A 25,923-nucleotide genomic window follows, 5' to 3' on the forward strand; every position below is an offset into this window, starting at 1 on the left:
ATTGTTAGTTGTCAGTGTCCATTTAATTGTTAAAGGGTGATACTCGTAAAATAGTTGTTTCAAATATTAGGACCGCGTCGACGAGTCCAACTCAGCGCGGGTCTTGGTAGGTTATAAACATACACCATACAATTGACAATGTCCATTGTCAATAGCAAATAGACTAAGCCGGAATGACAGGCTGAGCGCGGCCCAGTAAGCGCTACTTTGAAGCTTTTGTGCCTAAAATTTCGAAAAGAAATAAAAGCTGCGTGCGCTACTTCGAAGAAAGTTAGACTAGTATTATCAATTATCTGTCAAAGAATAAATAAATTATAAAACTAATTTATACATATCAAATTGTATGTGTTTCCGGTGGAAATATAGCGCGCGCTTATATTTAATACGTTATATTTTTGCGTTTTGACAACTTCTGTTGTAGGCTTATAAACTATTATTATCAAGACATGCGTAGAGTTGGACTTGGACGGTATTGGAACAACTTCTTTACGAGTATCACCCGTGGTAATTAACAACTTTTGGTACCAATTGGTTTATGGTTTATACTTTATAATTATATCCTCCAGATCCAGTCTAGTCTTAACCTTAAATTTAATTGCATTGGAAATGTGGACATAACTCACAGTAGCTCTGATACGTCGGATTAGAACCTGTAAGACAGGCCTCCAGCTCGCCATTTTTGAGATTGAAGCAAATCGAGGATTTCAAAGTGTGCAGGATCAAGGATTTTCAGGTTGACAAAACACCAGTGGAAAATATTTTCGTAGGCTTTTCCATTTCCAATGTGTACTGACATGTAAATAATTTTGAAACTGATTATTTGAACAATTCTAATAGTGACAATGAAAACACCAGATTTTAAACTTATACTTATAAACTAAATATCATTATTACGAGTCGAATGCACATATCATATATCAGTAGTATGATACTTGTTTCAGACACGGGTCACCAAGCTTCCGGTCAAAATTAAAAGATAAACAACCAAAATGACATGGCATACAATTACAATTGTCCAGAAAACATCAGACTTAATAAAAGAATGCACCTTTTGTTCGCCAAGTAACCTTTAATACTATCATCACGTTCTAATTGCCAGACTATATATTCGGAGATACCTAGAAACAAATATTATAAACAGCCCAAGTACATTACATATACATAATATTATCTCGACTACATTGTAATTCATTCCATACTCTACCAATAAACTCACTTGCTATAATGAGTGGTAATCTAAATATAATTCCTCATATTACTAAATATTTGCTAGAATATTCTATAATAAAACCTGAAGAGTTGACCAATTCGCTTTCAAGAGATTAAGATAAATTTAATTTTGAGCCAGAGAATAATTATTGTGGATCATCCAATTAAAATTTTCACATGATATACACAAATTAACGAATTCGGATCGTTTTCTCGTAAACTTTGTGACTTTTAACATAAATTCTGGATCAAATTTCATTCAAATATTCCACAATTAACTTAAAAAGATATTGAAATGGATGGAATCTAAGGCAAAAGTTAATGCCTATTAAGGTGATAACCTAAACGAAGCCAGTTGATAACATACTAATGAACGCAAGATATTTTAAACAATTTACATGATGCGACATAGTTATAACATAGTTACTTAAATATCGTTGTTCACACAAATCAAATATACAAAAAAGTAGTCCAAAATTTCATATAACTCTCAAATGTTAACAACACAAATAGTATAATTAATAACAGAAAATTGCGGGCACAGGGTCAACGTTTTGATAAATATAGTTTCATTGTTTTAATAGCGCTTCAAGAAAGTACCAACTGCAATGCTGGCGGGCACAGTCCAAGTTTTATACTAAGATGTTAGCTATCTAGGGTTTCCAAAAACATTACCGAATGAAATGTTTTCTTGATGTGTAGTGTAGTAGTAAGATTCAAAATCACGGATTTTCAAGTGGATAGACATTTTGAAATTTTTGAGAGAATGTATCATATTGTGCTTAAAGATAAACGGTTTGACTCCTGTGCTACAACACTGATGCCAAGGCAACAAAAAGAGTTATACTCAAAGATAACCATATATGGTAGCAAGCGGGACCATATTTGGTATCAGGCATGCCGCATGACCATATTTGGAAAGAAACGCTGCGCTCATCTGGCATCATCAGAGTTGCATAATATATGAAGACTTCAGTTTCTATAATACAAATACAATAACTATTACAACACTTACTATCAAATCTCACTACTCAGACTAGATAAAACCTCAGAATACTCGAATAAAACTACAATTGTTATAATTACATAATTATAATTATACAACTTTAATCGCATAATTATATAATTATAATTATACAACTATATAAATTTATACTGTCTATTAACGTCGTTTGAAAACCTCCAATATAATATATCAACTATGTAATATGTTTCAAATCGTATCCGACTAATTTTGCACTCAGTATAAGAAAAGGTCAATACATCATATCGATGTTATTGATTGCGAAAGCTCAGGTAATAACAAAGACCTTTAAGTTTCAGATCAATAATTTAGACCATAAATTCCCATGGGACAGAAATTAACAATAGACAATTTCATTTTTAAATCGATTAAATGAATACTTTTAGCAATAAGAGTATCTGCTAATAAACTTCAAATCCCTTGACCAAATCATCTTTTTGGTTTATTGGCGTTAATCATGAAATTTTTCAAACAGATATAATATCTTAACGCAGTGAACGTATAAGCAATAAAAATTAAATTTTCAGTGATACCTCAGTCAGCTAAAGCTAAAACAAATGCAGATCAAAAAACACGTGACGTGAATGATAACCCCGTTTGAAGCGAACAAGTGACGATCACAAAAATTGACACAGTATGCCACATAAAGGCGTTCAGAACGAATTGTCCAAATACTTTCCAATACGACAGTATTAAGATAAAATTTGTCCGACTCCCTCAGCCTTAGATGCTCAATATTAACGCACTTTTAGACTGTGCTATAGTACAAACGTACAACATAATTCTCGTTCCGATAAAGCACCAAGGTCAAGGTTTGTATTCCAACATTGCTGGGGGTCGCGTCATTTTGCCATTGATGGCGGAGATATATCTCGTCATTTTCGCCACGAATGGCGAAAAGATTGCTAAATTTTGTCATATCTATATACATTTTCACCTTTAGGGGTCGTTCACATATTACGTAATCGTTTTTTCGTTTTGACCGATTTTTACACATAATTATTATTTTAAAATACGCCCCCTCCTTCCCTCTCAGTGATTACGTAATATGTGAATGAACCCTAAACGGCAAATATGGCTACTTAATTTTTGTATTTATTGCCAAAAATGTCGAAAAAAAACTGCAGAATTATCTCTTTCACCACCCCCATTGCTGTTATCTAGTTGGAGTCGGACCCTGTTTAAAATAAATCGATTGCCCACATTAAAATGATTCCCACATATTTGTGCTAAACGTTGCCACATAATCGAGATGCATACCCGAGGAACATGAACAGTTAATTAACTTATTTTAATATATCCGGAGAGGGGTGGGCAATTCTAACTTATCATATTTAGAAACCTTACTTCAAATAAACAGCTGTCAGACGTTTTTCTACAATCAGTATAAAAATAGACAAATCCGAACTTAATTTCCCTTAAAAATCGAAAATATTCTCACTTTTAACTTCATCAACAGTTATTTGTGAAATATATTATAGATACGACCGTCATTAGAGCATTATAATGGGTGCAGTCGCAAACATTAAAAATTCCAAGATCCCAGGCCTAGGCTTGGTCAGGCCTGCAACCCAGGAAACCATGCTTTGTAAGTGCTAATTTTCCATGGCACTGGTTTCACTCATGGCACTGTCTATGTTCTGGTGCACTTGTTGAAAGGAGTTCTGTAAATCGTCTAAGATTGATGAGGATGTGCCGTTCTGGGGTTCTGAACAAAAATATCAAGATTTAGTATTGAAGATTACCGTATAAGATTTTTTAGTAACATGATATATTCAAATACACTGCAGAATTACTGAAACTGTAAATTAAGTGGAGAATGATCGCAGTCAGCATTTTACCTTCCTCATTGATCCTGAGAGTAAAGACCAGGAATACAGGCTTGTGGTCCCCCACACACCCATCCGGTGACAAACTGTTGTAAACCGGCTCAACAGGCGAGTCTTTAACCGCCTTCATCCCAGCTGGGGACGCAAATATTCGGTCACACCACGAGGGACATCGTGTTCCCAGGAACTGGTTTCCACAAGATAGGTCCTCACTGTAAGGGTAGCTGGGAGGGAAACGGACCGGCAGCTCGTGCAGATCCCCCACAAATGTGTGGTACTCGTGGTCAAACTTTCGGAACTGAGAGTAATACGTGATTCAGAGATATTCAAACGAGGGCAGATAAGCTCATGCTACTACCATATATCCATATATCGTCATCAGCGCTTCTACTACTACCATATATGGTCATCAGAACCGTGTTTCGCCTCCCCAGTGTAGCCATGTGATCAATATTATCTGGTCTTATTTTACATACTAACATTGGAGGATAGGAATAGCTTCATATCAAGTTATGTTATGAAATAACTAGCTGGTGTATTAAGTTGAAAACTAGCGGCCGCCCAAGAAAAAACAAACCTAATCGTTATTAATAAAGTAAAAAGACAGGCTAGAAAAACTACAAACTTTAAAAAAAATATACCAATCCATCGAAATATATTTTAAAATCTGTCATAAGTATTGGATGATGGTACAAACCTCTTTAGCTGCCTTCATGGTAAATCGTCCCATATCGTAGTAATCAAACTTTTTGACCTCAAGCTTCAGAATGGTTTGCCGATCCATGGCTCTGAGGAAATCTATAGTTTTGAGATCGCCGCTGTCAGTGAACGTTTGCGATTGCGTGGTTCCGCCGCATAAATACTGAGTAGAGATATTGTTTGTTAGGATTACTGATTACTGAATGGGTACATTCAAGCATAAGCACTGCAACGGATGTAATTAAAGCTAAACAACATAAAGAGTAGCGTAGGAGATAAAAAGTGGTTTGGGACAGGCGGGAAGGTTTGACATAGCTTGGTTTAAGGTTAAGTGTGGAATATTTGGAGTTTTGTATTAAGGTTTGGGTTTATTGTTGAGGGTTGAATTAGGATACGAGTAAGCTTTGACTTGTGATGGGGTTATCTTGGGAATTTTATTTTTAATTACAATAAGGATTTTGTCACAAACCTCAATAACATCCTTCGTATTGAGCCTAAAGTTGAAGTCCCCGAACATATACATGGGGTTCTTGTGCAGGTCAGGATAGTCCGTCTTCAGCCTGGAAGGATATGATTTAAGCTTTAAAACCGACTAGAACGGGCTCATTTACAGGGCTTGTCATTTTATTGGGATATATGTTGACATATTTCTAGTCACATCACAGTTAAACCCCTGCAATACCCAGCATATTCCTACATTTTTCCTTTCACCGCGGAGCATGCTATTTCGGGTGTGGACGCCAGTATCTGATGTGAACATGTTGTGTATTCCTATGTATCCGAGGTCACACTTGAAGTGTGACCTGATAAGCTCATCACCCTTTATAGAAATGTCCAATATTTTGTGGCCAATCAATAAGTTCTCTCGCAATGTAATGAAAGCTAGTATCCCAAAATCAATATTTATTAACTATAATTCTCAGAATTGACAAGTAGTATCTTACTTGTTGAGAACATATTTTAAAGCATTCCGCCGCTTTTCAGAGTAAAATTCAGGAGACTGAAAATATAGGCGTTAAAAAGCGGAATCAGACAACCAAATTCACAGTGTGCATTGACAGGGCCAATTATGGAGGCGGAAAAGTGACGCGCATTGCTGAACAGTGCAGCTGTGTAGGAATGATCAATTAGTGGAATCACGAAAATAGAAGTTAAAAAACCGGGAGCGATGGTTATAAATGAATACTCACATCTTTGGCGGTGAAATTGCTTGCATCGTGAAATAAGTGGATGTTCAATAGATCGATCGGTCTGAAAAGATAATTATTTCTTTAAATTCATGAAGATGATCGCACAAGTCCCCGTGCGCGCGTTTTCTAAATGCCGAGCAGAGCATTCGAATCAGTAGTTTTGATAATACGTTAAACATGTCGCGCGTTACATTCAACGATGCGATGATGCGGCCTAAATAATATCGTATTGTGTCGCGTTTCTTAGGTACACAAAGATAAATGTTAAAGCATGTGTACCGCTTACATTATGTCTATACACGGATTAAAACAGCCAAAAACTAGGATCACAGAAATCCTTGCAGTAAGACAAAAGGAAAGCTAAGGAAATAACGCTGGAGATAAAAATAGAACGCGCCAATATTGACATTATGTTTTTAAATATTGAGCAGATGCCAGATCAGAGAGGGGATCAGAGAGGGGATCAGAGAGGGGATCAGAGAGGGGATCAGGGAGCTAGGGAGGGAAAGGTAGGAGGGAGGCCGAGGTGGAGGAACTCACTTGCTTCCAATGAGATATCGGCTATGTAAGTATCCTTTCCTGGAGTATCGTTCCTGAAATAAATCTAGAATTACAAGTTGTAAGACATTATTATTGTAACTAAATTATTAAAACAATTGTTCCACTTTATTAACTACTGTAACTCACCATTACTGCAGAATACCGATAGTTTTACAGTGCGACGGGCCGCATTGCTGACAATCAAACATCAAACAACGACCAATGATTTTGACATCATAATTTAGTAAATTTACTCCTACTGCTTTTTATAGATTTAAGTTAAAAGTTAACGAGTGGTCGCATCTTTGTAACAGTCAAAGAAGTATAAAATAACCCGACATATCTATATCTAAAACGACGTGCGATTGATTGACAATGTTATGTCACGTTCAGTAACTAAAAGTACCCAAGAATTTCATGGTTTGTATAAATAAGTCGCCAAAAATATGCATACAATCGTCTTGATCATATTCAGACTTAAACCCTGTAAATAAATACTACTTTATCGTTACTATTTACAACAGGCATGGCACAGGCTATAATTATAGAATATTGGAAGTTCTACATTCGTTTGATTGCTTTGACAGCTTTATACAGATTCATAGACAGAGCATTGACCTTGCAACAGCAATTTGACTGAATCAATGTACTGTCAGCGCGGCGGCAATGTACGACTATTTAATATGATTGAATACAATATAATGTTTGAATATATGTAAATTTGCATTTTCGTACTTGATCGATAATCTTTGTCAAACCATTACAATGTTATACTCTAATTAGGCTAAATGCTGCGGTGTAAGGGATAATTGAAATAATACCCTATTTTATCCATCTTAATTGCAAAGTCAGGAAATTATTGAAGTGCGAACTCGGGGGCTCATTTTATTGTAGTAGCCTTAGAGGGAAGAGGTAAAAATTATTTTCTATCGTCTTTTGGGAATCGTAGGAACTAAAATAGCAGGAAATCGTGTAGTGGTGAAAGCCCTAATATTTGGGATTGATAGGCCAATGTCGATACCACCCAACCCTTGCCGCCCCCCCCCCCCCCCCCCCTCTTCTCCAATCCTTGTGGCCTTCTAACAAACTAGCAGAAACCCGTCTAAACCTAAAGTAGTGACAAGAGACAACGATAACTATTTATCTTGACACCACTTGGGTGTCCAAAGTTCGGTACCTTTAATTTCTTCATACTGGTCAAAAGGCCGTATTCGACCCAGTCAAAAGTCAAAAAAGTTTCAATGGTATATCTCTCACGCTTTTCGCGGAAAGTCGTGTTAAAGATGATGACGTAGTGTCAGTGAAATGGCAACGTCCGACAATGGCGTTTCTCTTGTCGCTAATATACTATATATATCGTTTCGCTTTTATTATATAGTAAGATATTCAGGAGGTCATTACATCGGACAAAATCAAATCATTTTAATGATATATCTCAGTGTTTAATAACGATTTGAAGACACAGCCATGTTCGGAGATGACCTTCAAAGAATTGCCCCACATATTTGTCGTCAAAATACGCTAGATTTTGATTGAATTCTGTGAAATTTGCGATTTTTACCGCTCGTATGACGTCAAAGTGCAATTAGTTGCCAAGCAACGACACCCCTGTTGTCAAGTCAAATTGTGTTCATATATATAATGATATATATTGGTGGTTTTACGAGGTCAGGTAATTTGAAGTCTCGAACACATTGGGAACACAGCTTGTTCTCTCAGCCAGGTCTTCACTAATAAATCAATATAATAGAGTAACAAATTTACTGATATGGCCAGGTCAGTAAGTTGAGACTTGTGGTTATGGTGAGTGGTTATGGTGAAATCAGTTTGATTTCCAGTGTTCTTGATTGTTCTAGAAGTCCAGCCCAAAGTTCAGTACAAGCTGGTAATTTGCAGGCGTTATGTGGAGTGAGCTATGTGCCCATCTTTGGAGAACCCGGTGGATGTCCTTGCTGTACGGCAGTGTTAAACAAGGAACTGAAACCGAGGGGTTCCGTTCAGGCCCTTTACACTTTGTTTCTGTCTGGTTCTAATGTACCGTCACAATAGTGACTTTAATATATAATATCATATCTACACTTGACCACACTTCTCTCAAAAGTTTGCCAACTTGGCTCCCACCACTTCAGAACAGAGACAAACGATTGATGTTTGTCTTTAGTGTAAGCCTGAATCGGCTGCCAAGTAAACAATAGCTGATGAGTTGATCTATGTACACCGAGGCCAGAGGGCCGGGGGGGGGGGGGGGGGGGTTAACAAACCAACACCCATTTTACAGACTAAAGGCCTGCATTTCTGTATCAGAGACAGAAAGGCTGAATTTGGGACATGAAATGTTTCCTAGTGAGAGAATTTACCTAAGAATTGAGATCATGAAGTACAAGTCACTCACAAACTCCCTAGCTGTCCTTCATAACTGTACCTAAAAGTCAGTCCTTTTCTAGTCGAATCATAGAGTCCCCGTAATTAACTTAGGAACTCCTAGCTTGGAACAAAAAAAACGTTCAGAATCAGGAAATATTTTTGTTGAGAAACACTGCACATCAATTGTTGAGCAATCAGAGCAAACGTATTATACCTTAGATTACACTTTAGATGGTTCATCTTAAGTTCATAAAAAGAATTTAATCATTATCATTGACTAAATATCCAGTACCACGGCAGTAGTTGCGTGGGAAATCTTGTCTTATATACCGACAGTGCCGTGCGAGATACCGACACTCGACAGTGCCGTGCGAGATACCGACAGTGCCGTGTGAGATACCGACAGTGCCGTGCGAGATACCGACAGTGCCGTGTGAGATACCGACAGTGCCGTGCGAGATACCGACAGAGCCGTGTGAGATACCGACAGTGCCGTGTGAGATACCGACAGTGCCGTACGAGATACCGACAGTGCCGTGTGAGATACCGACAGTGCCGTGCGAGATACCGACAGTGCCGTGTGAGATACCGACAGTGCCGTGTGAGATACCGACAGTGCCGTGCGAGATATGTAAGAAATTTCAGAAATTTCTGCCCAGAATTTTAATTGAATTACATTATGAAACGCTCTGTATAACATCTCTCAAACAGGAGTAAACACGGTCGTGTGTAAATAGCCCACGTGATCAGAGACACCTTAAACTACACGTAATTGCCAGGTTACCATGGTAATACGTACACTATCCAGACGTATTTTAACGTATTTTAATACGTGTCTGCAGAAAACTTTGCTGATTTGGGGAGTAGAGCTTAAAACTTCTTAAATTGTGACAATGGAATGCTTGTTACAATTACAAGCGTCAGTTCCGTGACATGTTTAATTTTTCTGTGTTAAGCACGTAACTCAAACATAGCCAAGTGAACCGAATCTGTTTACGGTTTTAACTCAAACATGTTACTTTTTGTTCGTCTAATTTGTGATTTGCGCTTGAATAATGCGAGGATGATAAAATGTGTTAAAGAGCCGCTAACGGAGACGACTGGTTAGTACGCCAGGCAAGCTCACATTATATCATTATTTTACAAAAAATTACTTTGTCAGCCACGAGCTTGCACATTGTGCAAGTGCATTATTTTGGTGTACAGACTATTGTACAGACTACTGCACAGACTCTTGCACAGACTCGCGACAAGATATCTAGGAAATATCTAATGAACCAAATATGAAGACGCAAAAAAGGTTTATAAAATTCAAACATCATAATGTATATAATAGATCGTTACCCAGCAAGGAAAATGAAAGTGAAAGTGAACTTAGCTTAGGGAAGTAGAAAGTGAAAGTGAAAGTGAACTTACCTCAGGAAAGTAGGACTTAGGATATTTTATCCTCAGTAAGCAGGTACTCTCTCTAAAATCTTGAAAAAACACCTGAAATGGAAGTCATATCATTCATTTAGTTGTCACATCAATTAAAGTCTCAGAAATACTGTTCTTTAGGAATAACATCTCACTTTACAAGAATATAACATAATAAACTTCCCGTCCAAAAGAGGACTTAAAGCTTTAAAGATATATTATCATAGCATTGTATTACAATGCAATATATTTGTAGTGTACAAGATAATTATGATTAAGCGTTTTGTTTGATACTAAGTACACGGTACAGCCTATAATTATGACAATAGTTCCTTGAAAGGCTTGTGTTGGCGTAACGCCAACATTTTAAATCACATAATAATAATATTTAAATGTTAAACAACAATTAAAAACAAAGAGAAATCATTGAAGTATGACTGTCAAATGACCTCTACTCTAACATCTGATTAGCTAAACGTGATCACATGACTTTTACCCAGCTTCTGATTGGCTAAGAGAGAGTCTGCACGTACTTATATATATATATATATAAGGCCCCGTGACACCCTGGACATTGCGCTTTGGCGCAAAAAAGATGCCTGCTTAAGCTCAAAAGATGCATTTCTACGCTAAAATTTCTTAAAAAACCCGAGTCGTGAACGTGCATCTTTCGATTCTTTACTCGCATCTTTTGGAGTTAGTCTTAACGCCAAAAGATGCGCTTTAAACCGAAAGCTAGAATCGTAATTCGTGTCGTTAACTCAAAAAGATGCGGTTTAAGAAATATTTTGAAAATTTTAAAACGCGTCGCTAAATCGCATCTTTTGGAGTTAAGCTTAACGCCAAAAGATGCGGTTTTACAAATATTTTGAAAATTTTATAATGCGTCGCTAAAACGCATCTTTTTGAGTTAAGCTTAACTCTGAAAGATGCGATTTAAGGGGAGTTTATCTTGATTAAAAACGCCACTAAAAAGTTAAAACTGAAATCTTACCTGACAACACAGATTATAATAGTACCATTTTAACTCTCGTGCAAGTTTACTCCTCTACTGCACTGATTTTTATTGAACTTCCAATGTTCCAAGAACTGTCCAGAAGATAAATCAGTCAAAAGCAAATGCCTAAATAGCTAAATTACAAACCTCATCCACGCCCCCGAATGAATTGTAGCAACATATAGTCTAGTCGGGAGTTTTCCATATCAGCACAGTAGTGTACACTACCCAATTGTATTTGTACACTGTACAGACAGTTCTAATTAAATGCAGAAGAGTTGTTCCCACTTCCCAATTACAATCATGACCAACTCGAAATTGAGGATTGTATGCGGTACTAATTTCTGTAAAATAAGCACGGTTCATGTCTTGCAAAAATATAGTCATCAAAATTTTTGTCCACACAACACAGCAGTGGCGTGCATCCTAGAGCGCCAGCATTGAAGCCGACGATCGCATGTTCAACTCTGCGTACTGGCATGTTAATTTTTTGCTCAGATCACTCTGAGCAAAATCATTTTTCATGATAAATATAACATAAACAAAACTGACATGGGCCTTGCTAGATAACTCGAGCAGTGGTAATTTGCCGATGAATTTTAGCAAGCTAGTGAATAAGTAGATAGTGTATTAAAGATAAAAAGATAGCATAGTGATACTTACTAATAGGAAGGGATCAAGTAAAGGTAAATAGTCTCTCAATCATATCTAATACAACTAGCACGTTTCCTTGATTTTTGTAGGGGATTTGTAGGGGATTTGACCCCTGTAGGGGATTTATGTTCCGGGGTATTTGTAACAGGTTTAGGGGTTTAAATAGTTAGTTCCTGTCCCAACCCATCAGAAAAAATCAAGTTTTGACCTCCCAACCCACTCAGGCCAATCCCAGGGGCCACGCCCATCCCAAAATAGCTGAAATCCAGGTCAAATCAAGTTTTAAAATGTTTACCCCTGTAGGGGATTTATGTTCCGGGGTATTTGTAACAGGTTTAGGGGTTTAAATAGTTAGTTCCTGTCCCAAACCATCAGAAAAATCAAGTTTCAACCCCCCAACCCACTCAGGCCACTCCCAGGGGCCACGCCCATCCCAAAATAGCTGAAATCCAGGTTAAATCAAGATTACTATCTTTGTATCTTTAATACACTATCTACTTATTCACTAGCTTGCTAAAATTCATCGGCAAATTACCGCTGCTCGAGTTACCTAGCAAGGCCCATGTCAGTTTTGTTTATGTTATATTTATCATGAAAAATGATTTTGCTCAGAGTGATCTGAGCAAAAAAATTAACTTGTCAGCACGCAGAGTTGAACATGCGATCGTCGGCTTCAATGCTGGCGCTCTAGGATGCACGCCACTGCTGTGTTATGTGGACAAAAATTTTGATGAGTATATTTTTGCAAGACATGAACCGTGCTTATTTTACAGAAATTAGTACCGCATACAATCCTCAATTTCGAGTTGGTCATGATTGTAATTGGGAAGTGGGAACAACTCTTCTGCATTTAATTAGAACTGTCTGTACAGTGTACAAATACAATTGGGTAAAGACGAAATTCACGACTAGCTAAAAAGGACTATCTGAAAATTGAATCCGGAAAATCACTTGCCAGTTACAAAGAGGCTAGGCTTCGATTAGATAACCGATTCCAGTAATCAGTATCAGTAACCAGTGCAGACTGCAGAAGAAAAGAAGATATTTATCGCACTCCACTCTTTCTGCTGTTCTTACTGTGTTTCATCTCTGTTTCAGTGTCATTAACCGCTGCTGGTTCTATCCTGAATGCTTGTTAAACCGGGGACCTGTATAAATATATAAGTTACAGTTATTTTTTAAAGTTACAAATATCAGCTGATTTGCAAAATGCAGCAATTCAAGAATTCGGAAGAAGAATTTTGAAATTTCGCGCGAAAGTATTTCCCAAATCGCATCTTTTGGGGTTAAGGTTAACTCAAAAAGATGCCATTTGAAAACGCATTTTAAGATTTTACGACTTTATCCGTCAAACGGCATCTTTTGGCGTTAAGCTTAGCGCCAAAAGATGCAATTTGGGGATAAATCTCGATTATTTCAAGTCAAAATTATTTGACACGACGTCAAATCGCATCTTTTGGAGTTAAGCTTAACGCCAAAAGATGCGAATTACGAAAAAATGTCCATGCTGTCACGGGGCCTTATATATAACCTACATTTGCACCTCCACCAGCTCTCTTGTTCAATTGACCTAGCCAACGCCCCTCTTTATATACAGCTCCAGTAATAATAACGTTAGTCGTTGTACACTACGTATATTATTATAGTGCAGATCTAATGTATTAGCCGCTTTATTATTAGCTGATGCTTAGATTGTGCTCAGGCTCAATGTTTTATATACGGTGAGGGATGAGTTTAATTGAGCTTTAAATAAGGGTTGTTTTACATGGAGCACATTCTCTATGAGGTGTAGAGTAAAAATCTATAGAATTACTATAATAAGACTTTAATAAGCTATGCCTAATATATATCTATATATATGAATAATACAAATCCGATATATAGTAATCGTTCATTTATTTAGTGCGCTTATAAGCTTATTGACAACAGTCTTCCAACCGCGGTGAACAACCCCTAAAATGTGCAACAAGTAATCTTACAGAAGGTAAATGAAAATACTTACTTGTCGGTCAGTAACAGGGCTATATGCTCGGTCAACAAAATCCCAACTATGTATCGTTGGTAGAGAATTGTGGAACATGTACAATGTTCCCAGTGCCTGAAATCAAAAAATATCACTAAAGCAATGTTCACACTCCACAGGGATTAAAGGTTATGGAAAGTAGCAATAGCTACATTTCAGCTACATTCTACAATTGAGTTGTGCGATCAGAATTATACATCACGGCATTTTACTTCACAATATTGGACATAAAATGTAACCCTAACTCGTAGCGCGACACAAATTTTGGGACTGTACTTGTACTTTATACATTGTACATGACATAAAATATAAATTATGTTGTCAGTTCTACATACTGTAAACTTCAACTATACAATGCACGTGATTCATCGTACACGCATATTAACTGTCAAGGAATTACCGTGAAGAGAGATATATCATCACTATCATTGTCCAGATGTATTCTCCCTCTGTCAAAGTTCTCCAATACTTTCAGCGCCAGAAACTTCCTGAAACAACCCATCCGTAAGTGAAAGTGAAAGGTGTAACTCTGTGAAGATTCGTTACCATGAGATGAAATATGTGCTGATGAGATCGTATCCGTTATTCCCCAGAGACTTGCAGGTGATTATATGATGTGTTGCGTCACCTTGAGTACCGTGCTTTGAAACAGTTTTAAGTTTCACGTAAACAATGCCACATACTTTATACTAGTACTCAGCAGTGAAAGTGAATGTGAAGTATTTATGATACTATATAAAGAATAACATTAACATATAAGTGAAACAACTATTGTACCTGTTGTAGTTAACCATATATAATAAATAATTAACATTGGAAGTGAAAGTGAAACAGCCAGGGCACTATAAATAGAAGCCCGTCAATACACTTTTATGTTAATTCCACATTTATCTCAGGATTGTACTAATTATTTATCTACACGGTACACTTGTACAGAGAACAAGGACCAAGTAGGCACTTATTCAAATTTAGAGGCTGGTAAATTAGTCCCAGTTATTGTGCGTACTGTGGACGCTGGAGTATAATAGTGGGGTATAATGTGGGGTATTATACGATAGGGGATGCAAGCTGTAGAACGTAAGATGTAAGATGCAAAGTGTTAGATGAAAGAAGTATGATGTAAGAAAAAAAGAGAAGTAATATGATGTAAGAGATCATATAGTGCAAGATGTTAGCTGTAATGAAATAAATAACATAAGGTTGTAGCAGCCGGTGTGACTACTATCAGTGTGATACAGTGTAACATTAATTGTAGACCGTACAGTGTTTTCAAATGTCATTACAATAAACACCCAGCCCGACTTGGTGTGCTGTGAATGTTTGCTACACACTCATAAAGTGCACTATTTCAACGCCTCCAACTCCAAATTCCACAACTAGTTGGTGTGTGTGTGTGTGTGTGTGTGTGTGTGTGTGTGTGTGTGTGTGTGTGTGTTGTGTGTGTGTGTGTGTGTGTGTGTGTGTGTGTGTGTGTGTGTGTGTGTGTGTGTGTGTGTGTGTGTGTGTGTGTGTGTGTGTGTGTGTGTGTGTGTGTGTGTGTGTGTGTGTGTGTGTGTGTAAAACGTTTAACTCAGCAAAGATTAAGGAATGTCGACTTATAATAAATAAATATAACCAAAATTAAAAGCACAAAAAATTTTACAGATCTATGTCATAATGTAGTAATGACATATTTTGTTTCTTGAGAATGCGTCGAAAATTGAATTAGAAACTTACGAAGTTACGAAAAGCAAAAGTAGAAACTTACTCGACGAAAGACTCCAAGAGAGGATGGGAGACGTTAAAGTCCTTGCCCCCAACCTCCTGACAGTGAATACAGACTATCTTCGGCTTGTACTTGCTGACCACTGATGTTATGGAGGCTAGCCATGCTTCGATCATCTCATGACCCTGCGGGGACATGTTGTTAGTGAAAGTGAAAGAGAAACTGTCAACTCACTAAATAAACAATCCCACATTTCAGTCACATTACTCGATTCTCAAAAGTCATGATTATCGCTTTTTTATTGTGGCAATTCTTAAAGTGGAAACTGGAAATGTTATTATTTATCCATGCTATTTTTATTAATAATATTAATTCATATCAATATCATTATTCCGGTTTCTACTTTTTTCGAATCTCATATTCCTGGATTTTGAAATTCTGTACCTTTAATGTTTGTATCAACGTATATTAATAGTTTCTTGTAACTTTAAATTTTGAACATACAAAGTTATTAAATCACGGTTAAACTTGGCAGTTAAAGTTAATCATTATCTTTTGTAGGATAATAGATAACATTATTAATTGTTGAAGCGTGTACGTAAACGATATTAATTGCACCACCATTAATTATCAATATATTATCGATAAATATTCGTTCTATTTGAATCTTATGCAATTGTATTCACAGTTTTCAGGGTCGTGTGTGACAAAGAATGCCACAACGCGATATTAATGAGCTTATCAAAGTAATCACTCAATTAATTGCATTATATCTGACGTGATTAAATCCCGTTCCGGTCACGTGCCGTCAAAAGATTAACTAAAAGTTACACAATTCTCCAGAGTGCAATCCCAGAGCTAGAGGTTATTACATTATCAACATGAAACACTTAAACCTTTATTGCATTAAAGGTCACGTGTCCCGGGAAATGCTGCGTTATTGGCTGTTGTACTGAGGGCCCCGAGACATTAATGAACGAGTTATTGCATTATTTCGTTATTAAGTTAGTGCACTTTAACAGACACTTACCGGTGTGTAATATATAATTGAGCCGGGCTCAAAGGCTTGGTTTTATTAGCTGACGCGTGGGAATGCAGATTGCAGATATGTAAAGCACACACAAGAATGTATATTATGTGATGCAATTTAGCGATCTGGCATTCTTTTCAAAACAGATAATACGACGTGAATAAATTGTTGCGTTCACTATTGAAGGGAAATGATAACCTATGACCGATCTTACAATGTACTGGTTTTTTAAGCGTGACTTGAATACTAATCAATCTAAGACTCAAGTACTGAAGATCAAACTATAATGTCCATTTTGATAATATAAAGAAGCTCAGTGTATCAATTAATTGCTTCTTCCACTTAATCACTGTGGCATTAATACCATTCTTATTTCAAACCAATCTGTCGGCCCTATCCGCAGCGATAAGTTTACCAGGCCCTATCTCATAGCTCTATTTACAGTTCCTCACAGTGAAACGTTTAACCAGGCCCCGTTTACCCAGCCCCACTCTAACTCCAGGATCATTAGAGCACACACTGTTCACAGAAAGAGAGAGAGCTGTAATAGAGAGATACACTAAACACAGTTTAATGACAATGGTTGCAGGAAGTGAGGCTGGGTGTGAAACAAGAATCTCTCTCTCTCTCTCTCTCTCTCTCTCTCTCTCTCTCTCTCTATCTCTTTCTCTCTCTCTCTCTCTCTCTCTCTCTCTCTCTCTCTCTCTCTCTCTCTCTCTCTCTCTCTCTCTCTCTCTCTCTCTCTCTCTCTCTCTCTCTCTCTCTCTCTCTCTCTCTCTCTCTCTCTCTCTCTCTCTCTCTCTCTCTCTCTCTCTCTCTCTCTCTCTCTCTCTCTCACTCCGCATCTAGTGAGAGAGTTAATGAGGGTAATGATCCACACACACTCTCGCTCACACTTTAACGGATGTATAAACACGCTCTCTCTCTCTCTCTCTCTCTCTCTCTCTCTCTCTCTCTCTCTCTCTCTCTCTCTCTCTCTCTCTCTCTCTCTCTCATCTCTCTCTCTCTCTCTCTCTCTCTCTCTCTCTCTCTCTCTCTCTCTCTCTCTCTCTCTCTCTCTCTCTCTCTCTCTCTCTCTCTCTCTCTCTCTCTCTCTCTCTCTCTCTCTCTCTCTCTCTCTCTCACTCCGCATCTAGTGAGAGAGTTAATGAGGGTAATGATCCACACACACTCTCGCTCACACTTTAACGGATGTATAAACACGCTCTTCTTCCACAGCATTATAGACACATTTACACGGGCGAGAGTTTGTGACGTCAGAGATCCAGGCGGTCCAGGGAATTATTGGGAGCCTGCTGTGGTTGTTTGGATCTGGGTTTACATTACAATTTTAATGGAAACACGGACTTTAAAGTGGGGGTTTGATTTGAAATTGTAATTGAAAAGTAATCAGATATGCGAAGTAAGTTCACAAGTTAATCAAGAGCTAAAAAACGTTACTTGTTGTTATGTAGCTATGATTGTTTGAGGTGAGATATTAAGGAGGGAACTTATTGTATTAGGTCCAGAGTCAGGGTAAATGTGGCAAGGTGCTTGATTCACATGTAGTTCCACAGTGATGGATAGGGAAAAGGAGTGTTCCCGGTTATTGGGATGTCTTTTAGAACTTTTTAATGTGTATATCTTTTTTTGTAAGTGTATCTTAGTTTATATTATGTGCTGTATATTCCAAGCCATCCTGACTTTAACTGAAAGACCAGTTTCTGTCAGACTATACCACAGCCATGAAAATATGGCCACTAAATGTCGACCTTTTAGAGAAATTCTATCGAAATTTCGAGCTTTTAGCAGCCAGCTTTTCGCGGCCGTGCTAGAATCTGACTCCCGACACACGCAAGACTTGACCACACTCAAGCCTCCAAACAGGCTTGAATTCCTCGAGACGATCACAGAAATCACACAGGTCACAAAGATCACATCAGCAGTCTTTAACTCTGCCAGGCACACGTTTATCTCTCAAGCAATAGTCACCTGTTAAGTTCACCTGTCTGTCCAGACAGACGGAGTTACTGTGACTAAATCAAGCCTAATTCCTCCCGCTAAACCCACAGTATTACACTATTACTGCAATTGATCCATCACATTTCTTGGAAGTACAACTTCCTGTCAGACAAACAGCCAGCCATCACTTATTAGTTAATATACAGCTATTATGAGGTTTTGTTCAGCATTATTTCAGTTTCCATATGTTTCCGTTCCAGTTAAACCTTACACTTCTCTTCACCTCCCTCCTGCCATGCAACCTCCTTACATTTGCTGACCCTACCGAAGTTAGAGGCGCCACTAAGCTTGCAATAACTAAACGGCTACACCCAGTCCAAGATCCACAGTTGGTTGTACACAGTTAGTCTTTGTAAGCCACATTCCATAGAACCGGCAGCTTCTCTCCATAACAAAGCCGAGTGTTTTGCAGTACGTGAAACGCTGGATCTGCTCCATGTTCAACACCCCAGCTGTAATAACCTCCCATATACCCTAGCTAGAGAGAGAGAGAGAGAGAGAGAGAGAGAGAGAGAGAGAGAGAGAGAGAGAGAGAGAGAGAGAGAGAGAGAGAGAGAGAGAGAGAGAGAGAGAGAGAGAGAGAGAGAGAGAGAGATAGAGAGATAGAGATAGAGAGATGGAGAGATAGAGAGAGATAGAGAGAGAGAGAGAGAGAGAGAGAGAGAGAGATATATATATAGAGAGAGAGAGAGAGAGAGAGAGAGAGAGAGAGAGAGAGAGAGAGAGAGAGAGAGAGAGAGAGAGAGAGAGAGAGAGAGAGAGAGAGAGAGAGAGAGAGAGAGAGAGAGAGAGAGAGAGAGAGAGAGAGAGAGAGAGAGAGAGAGAGAGAGAGAGAGAGAGTGAGCGAGAGAGAGAGTGAGCAAGAGAGAGAGAGTGAGCGAGAGAGAGAGAGAGAGAGAGAGAGAGAGAGCACTGAGCAGGCAATCTCTTTTGTGGGTATCAGGCATGTAAAACAAAGGGGAAATGAATCCTAGCTCAGTCTGTGTAATTAGATGATGATCAGAGTAATTCGGTGCACACACGTATTCTACACACGTGCAGTTGCAGTTGAATTATTGAATACCACACATCTTACATACCTGCCGTTACTGTTAAATTACACGTATTTTACAAATTTGCTGATACTTTTAAGTTTCATGTATTTTACACACTGTGTCGTCAGATTACACGTATTTTACACACGTGCTCCTAATAAATGGTACGTATTTTATACATGTGTTTATGTACTATATACGTGTGTAGTTACACTAAATTGTGACTACCAGTTATTCTGTGTTAGTCATGTGGCTAAACAAACAAATAAACAATTTTATGATAACAAAGTGCTCTTTCAAATATTTGAAAAGCAAAATGGTGGTAAATTAATCCCAATCCCACATCTCTTTTCGTCAATCACAAAACCCAATACATGTAACAATGGAGATTTGTTATTTTAACATAGTCTATACTAAGTAAGATCGGTTAGTATTCAATAAAATTCCCACATTTTAAAACCCGGCACTAATCTTACACTTTTCTTTTTCTTCTTTTTCCTCCCCTGAACAACAGATCTTAGTATTACAACTCGACACGTTACAACCCATTATACGGTACACACCACATTTTACAGTTCATCTCTTGCAATTTCATGAGGCTCTCACACATTTAACATTTTAACTGGTGCTCTGTATTTTAGACATTGTACAGGAGTGTCAGTGCACTGCGACAAACTTCACTTCACACTTTCACAGTGCTTCACTGATTTATTCTGCGCAGTGATTTACTGCACAGTCAACAGTGACTTACTGCACAGTGATTTACTGCACAGTCAACAGTGACTTACTGCACAGTGATTTACTGCACAGTGCTTCACTGCACAGTGCTTCAATGATTTGCCCTGCACAGTACTAAATTGTATTGTATAATATCACACATTTGCCGTGAAAGGAATCTGAATAAACATCTCATGAAGTGGAAAACAATCACACAAAAAAGTGTGATTTAATTTTCGGTCATCTCAACCACCAGCTTTAATATGTCTACTATACACTACATTGTATTGTCACCCCATAGTCTGTTATACATATATTACATCCCATACCACATTACAGTATTACACTATACTCGACACCACTCTGTACACCATAACATTGCTTTAAATAATGCAGAGAGAGAAAGAGAGAGAGAGAGAGAGAGAGAGAGAGAGAGAGAGAGAGAGAGAGAGAGAGAGAGAGAGAGAGAGAGAGAGAGAGAGAGAGAGAGAGAGAGAGAGAGAGAGAGAGAGAGAGAGAGAGAGAGAGAGAGAGAGAGAGAGAGAGAGAGAGAGAGAGAGAGAGAGAGAGAGAGAGAGAGAGAGAGAGAGAGAGAGAGAGAGAGAGAGAGAGAGAGAGAGAGAGAGAGAGAGAGAGAGAGAGAGAGAGAGAGAGAGAGAGAGAGAGAGAGAGAGAGAGAGAGAGAGAGAGAGAGAGAATGAGAGAATGAGAGAGAGAGAGAGAGAGAGAGAGAGAGAGAGAGAGAGAGAGAGAGAGAGAGAGAGAGAGAGAGAGAGAGAGAGAGTGTGTACAATATCCCCCACATAAACTGGAGTAGAAAGACTAATGTCTTATGAATTTCATTAACAGGTTTACGTTATAAAGTGGGCCCATTGTCGAGGGGGAAGGTGTGGTCCCTCTCTCTCTCCCTCCCTCATATGGTACACGCAGTCTAACCCTCCTGTAAATAATAAAACAGTACATTGACACGAATTTTCTGCTCACATTGAACGCGTGTAACTCCCACGATAGAAGCAGAGAGGTGGTCCTTTATGTGGTATATTTATGTGTTAGCCCCCACCCACTCCATCCTCTCCGTTATTTACAGGCAGTAGTGAATAATATTGTGTGAGAGCTATTCAGTGGAAATAATCAACTTTACAACTTTACAACGCCTCAACACTGTACTAAGTACTGAAGTTTAACTTTATCTGTTTTACATGTGTGTACCACGTGCAATTTGAAACGCCCAGTAGCATTTCCTAACTCACTAGGCTTCACCACAATGTAAATAAGGACAAAAGAACTTTTAAATGCTGTGGAGAGAGAACTTTACATCTTCTTCAAGAAGTTAAGAGGGAATGAAACGGGTCACAATGAATTTCAGTGTAAACGATTGAAATTATCATATTCTAATTCAAAGCTTATTATCATTATATAATATTTAATATATATACTATAATATAAACAACCCAAAATGTTGTATTATTACAAGCTCATTATAATCTATGTAAGGAAGGGGGTGACTGATTAATAAGGGCAAAGTAAAGTGCCACAAAAGCTGGCAGTGTTTACCAATCAGCTTTCAGCAATAAATATCAATTTAATGTGACAACCAGCAATAAAGTATCGTGATCAATCATTTTTTAAGTGATTGCGTAATATGATGTAAGTTACTCGAGTAATTATGATTTATCTATCCAACATATCAGCATTTAATTTTCACGAATGTTGTCGAAGTTTAAATTTAATTAGGATCAATCTTACTACTTTACTATATTTAAAGCGAGACGATATATATGGATATATGGATCCGTGCCATTTTACTGACACCACGGCATCAACTTTAACGCGACTTTCCGCAAAAACCGTAAAAGATATGCAACTGAAACTTTTTTGACTGGGTCAAATGCTTTAATGGCCTTCAAATCAGCATGAAAAAATAAAAAATTGGCCAAGGAATAAGAATTTAAGTGCCCAAAATTTGGACTCCCAAGTGGTGTCAAAAACGCGAATTAAATAGGTAATAATTATTTTAGTCTCTCAGTCTCTCAGTCTTGACACCACTTTAGGGTTAGACGGGTTCCTGCTAGTTACACTAACGAATTGGATTGACCATATAATTACTGGATATTGTGTAAAATGTAACCTTAGTAATAGTTTTTGCTCAGAACATTCGCAATGGTTTTTCATCGAGATAATGACAATAAGAAATGACACTTAACTGATGAAGAATAAAGGAGGCCAGTTGAACAGAAAACTCTTTATATAATTGGAGAGCTCAGAGTTAGCATTTCAGAGATTCACCATAAATGGATTTTCACTAATTGTGCGCTGTTAACACACCTTTTAAACACACCTTTTAAACACACAGGCCAAGTTTGCACTACAAAAGGGTATAACTATAAACTACACTGTGATGCTGCGATAAAGGAATTTGGGTTGTAACCACGTGTTTTAAGGCATGGTGTTCGAATCAAATGGCGTCGAACCCTGACCTGCCCTAGTTCATGTTAAAAACATAATAAATAACATAAAAAAGCTTTTAAATACATAAATATGTAGCAAGCAACTTCAGACTTACCTCCTCAAACATGGAGCCCACATTGCTGGTCAGCAGCAACACAGGCACGTTAAGCATTTCCCTTTTTACATCCTGCAACTGAGAAGATTTTTTTAGACTCACATTATTATACATTATTATACATTATGTGAATTATGTGATAAATTACATGTTATCAGACATCAAGGCTTACAAATTGTGAAAATCATTCGATCAGCAATAATAAAAATGAAATAAGCATAACATTTTAGAATTTTATATCTATTTATTTGTAGTTGTACTATTATAACCACCACATTATCTAATTTACATGCAGTAAGGTTAGTCAACAGTTTGAACCAAACTATCTTAACTTATACCAACAAAATTGTCTATAATATTACAGTTTAAAACTTTAGGTCACGTGTACGCGTTATTAAATTTTACAACTCTTTTTTAACATACTGACAGGTTCTCTGTCCAGTATTAACTACAGTATATTATAAATGTATTATTATATATACAGATAAATGTCTCTATATCAGGCTTCTCGGGGAAAACGAAATATACACAGAAGAAAAATAGTACAGTTAAGAGAGATTCCCAGCATCTGTAGCCAAATAAAATGCCAAGTAAATACCTAACCCATTGGTGTGTTGTGTTGTATTACCATGGATTACAGCTTGATAAGTACTTGCATCAACATGAAATGCAATGTGAGCTCCGTTAAATGATATGTATTGCACAAATTGGCCATACACAGACTACAGATTCTATTGGGGAATAAAATGAGCTCATTATAAATAGAGCTTCAGGGTATAGAGAGGTAAAATTACTTTATATTCAACATATTATACACTATTGCCTCCCCCATTTGGATACATAGCCAATGCATCTATACTATAATTCTGAAGATTATCTCTGTACGACCGCCCACGCGCAAATTAGGTAAACAAATATAAGTTGAATAGTATCCATGGTAACGAGGGTTATATGCGCATGAGCACGTGCAAAGATTTGCGAGCAACATTTTGATCGGTTTTGACGTAATTGCATTGTGTTTAGTGCCAACTACATTTTAATCAGCTGTATCTTTGGTTGTGACAGATATTTTTTGATGCGATAAAAACTGACTACCAAAGAATACTACTACTACTAGCTTCATCCTGTACGCAGTACAGTAAAAGCTATCTAAAATCATTTGTACAGCTAGAGCTGTTACTGGAAGTGGAAACTTCGAAAATAGGTTTTTCACCCAGTAAGGTTTCCTGGGTGAATAATGAAAATCTATTGTGAAACAAGTTAAGTCAAATTGTACTTAGGACTGTTGTACATTGCTCATGTGTAAAGTTACGTGTGTTAAATAAAAAAAGCTATCATTTAAAATGCCTATAATTAGAGGACGTCATGCATTGCTATGTGCGCCGCGCGGGTTTTCATCATTCAGGATACAAGGATACACCTAACCATGAACCATGTGCTTTAGCGCCGCTGCGCGCGCTTGTTTCACAAGTAAGGGAGGCGGGCGCGTGCCACTGCAAGCGCAAGGGCTCTGGATAGAGGAAATACAAGGATTTAAGGATACACTGATACAAAGATACAAGGATACATGGATACAAGGATACAAGGATACAAGGATACAAGGATACAAGGATACAAGGATACAAGGATACAAGGATAAAAAAGTGATAATTCCTTTATTGAGTAAAGCGCCTAAGCAGCAAAAGAGGTATAAATAAATTCTTTTAACATACTCTGTTCTGCCAATCAGTTCTGACTGTTGATATAATTATTTAAATTTGATTCTCAAAAATGATGTAAAGTTTTTAATATGACATAGAATTAAAGCTATTTCCGTACAGCCTAAGTATGCTCGTTTGAAAAACTATGAACATGCTAGCTTTCTTTATTTTGTTAGTCGTCCGACATCTTGGGTTGTACTGGACATAAAATTGATGACATAAAATTAAAGCTATTCCCGTTCACCGTTGTCTAAGTATGCTCATTTGAGAAACTATGAACATACTAGCTTTTTTATTTTGTTAGTCGTCCGACATCTTGGGTTGTACTGGACCTAACAAGTTTATTATCGGATGTCTATTTATATTTATTATGATATCATTATTCATTGTAATGGCAATAAAATTTAAATATTGTTTTACTTAAATTTTGATTTACTTAATAGTTGTAATTCATTCATGAGTTGTAATTCATGAGTACTCATTCATGAGTAGAGTAAATTGTTGCTATGCAGGGCTACGACCTTGGACCTGGAAAATTTGGCATCGTCATTCGTCAATCGATGCCTATAACGTTTAAAATATTGGTTGTTTTGAAATAAAGTTTAGTTTGTTTGGCGGCCAGCTACAAACTTTAAATATTAAAATTGCAATAGTTGGAGGGTCAATTTTTCCCGATACGAAGTGACGCAAAAATAATTGATAATATAATTCAATAACATTGCTCATACAGAAAAGTTTTTTGGTCCCATTATATATTAACAGTTAACGTTTTTTGGTAATTGGTATAAAGGTCGTGCTAATTTAAAAAAAAAGAAAAAAAGGGGGGACCCCCAACCCATGTAGCTGAGACACCTCACAGCAAGTAGACCAAGTAGACTTTCCCCATCCCAAAGCTACCTAGCTATGCATTCTGATGATGAATCCACGATTCTTGCCAACTAAAAAATTGTCACAATCTCCATTGGTGCAACTAGAACTGTGCTTTTTGAGTCCAAACAAGACAGAGACCAAGATCCTGTAAAGCTTGATGTGAAGTCTAACTCACTTTACACCATGACAAGGTCTTCACAAAATTGGTACCGCCACGGTGTGCCAAAATTATCTGATGATACCTCAACAGAGGAGAGATTTTCGATCACCTTCAGATCTCTCAGCCAGTCTCGACGAAGCATCGTTTTAATCGGTGATTCGAATACCAAAGATGTCAACTTTGGGGATGGTACAGGTA

At 37.5% G+C, this 25,923-nt stretch overlaps 1 protein-coding gene across 2 annotated transcripts in view; it reads right to left on the reverse strand.

Annotated features, from left to right (window-relative positions):
• Positions 1-856: 856 nt before the first annotated feature.
• The window catches only part of LOC134822681 (inositol polyphosphate-5-phosphatase A-like), a 47,496-nt gene continuing 22,429 nt past the window's right edge, over positions 857-25,923 (reverse strand). Inside the window, exons 3-14 of one of the 2 annotated variants that reach the window (XM_063833874.1) lie at positions 22,996-23,073; positions 15,693-15,835; positions 14,346-14,433; positions 13,925-14,020; positions 10,272-10,343; positions 6,492-6,544; positions 5,952-6,012; positions 5,706-5,761; positions 5,231-5,321; positions 4,760-4,924; positions 4,075-4,360; positions 857-3,941 (exon numbers count right to left, since the gene is read on the reverse strand). In XM_063833874.1, coding sequence (XP_063689944.1) covers positions 3,829-3,941; positions 4,075-4,360; positions 4,760-4,924; positions 5,231-5,321; positions 5,706-5,761; positions 5,952-6,012; positions 6,492-6,544; positions 10,272-10,343; positions 13,925-14,020; positions 14,346-14,433; positions 15,693-15,835; positions 22,996-23,052 — 1,281 coding nt within the window. In that variant the 5' untranslated portion in view covers positions 23,053-23,073 and the 3' untranslated portion in view covers positions 857-3,828. Of the gene's footprint in view, positions 3,942-4,074; positions 4,361-4,759; positions 4,925-5,230; positions 5,322-5,705; positions 5,762-5,951; positions 6,013-6,491; positions 6,545-10,271; positions 10,344-13,924; positions 14,021-14,345; positions 14,434-15,692; positions 15,836-22,995; positions 23,085-25,923 lie in introns of those variants that run through there. The other variant, XM_063833873.1, reaches the window with a different exon arrangement.

Source organism: Bolinopsis microptera, chromosome 11 (assembly GCF_026151205.1).
Source record: "Bolinopsis microptera isolate Bmic1 chromosome 11, MBARI_Bmic_1.0, whole genome shotgun sequence".
Lineage (NCBI taxonomy): Eukaryota > Metazoa > Ctenophora > Tentaculata > Lobata > Bolinopsidae > Bolinopsis > Bolinopsis microptera.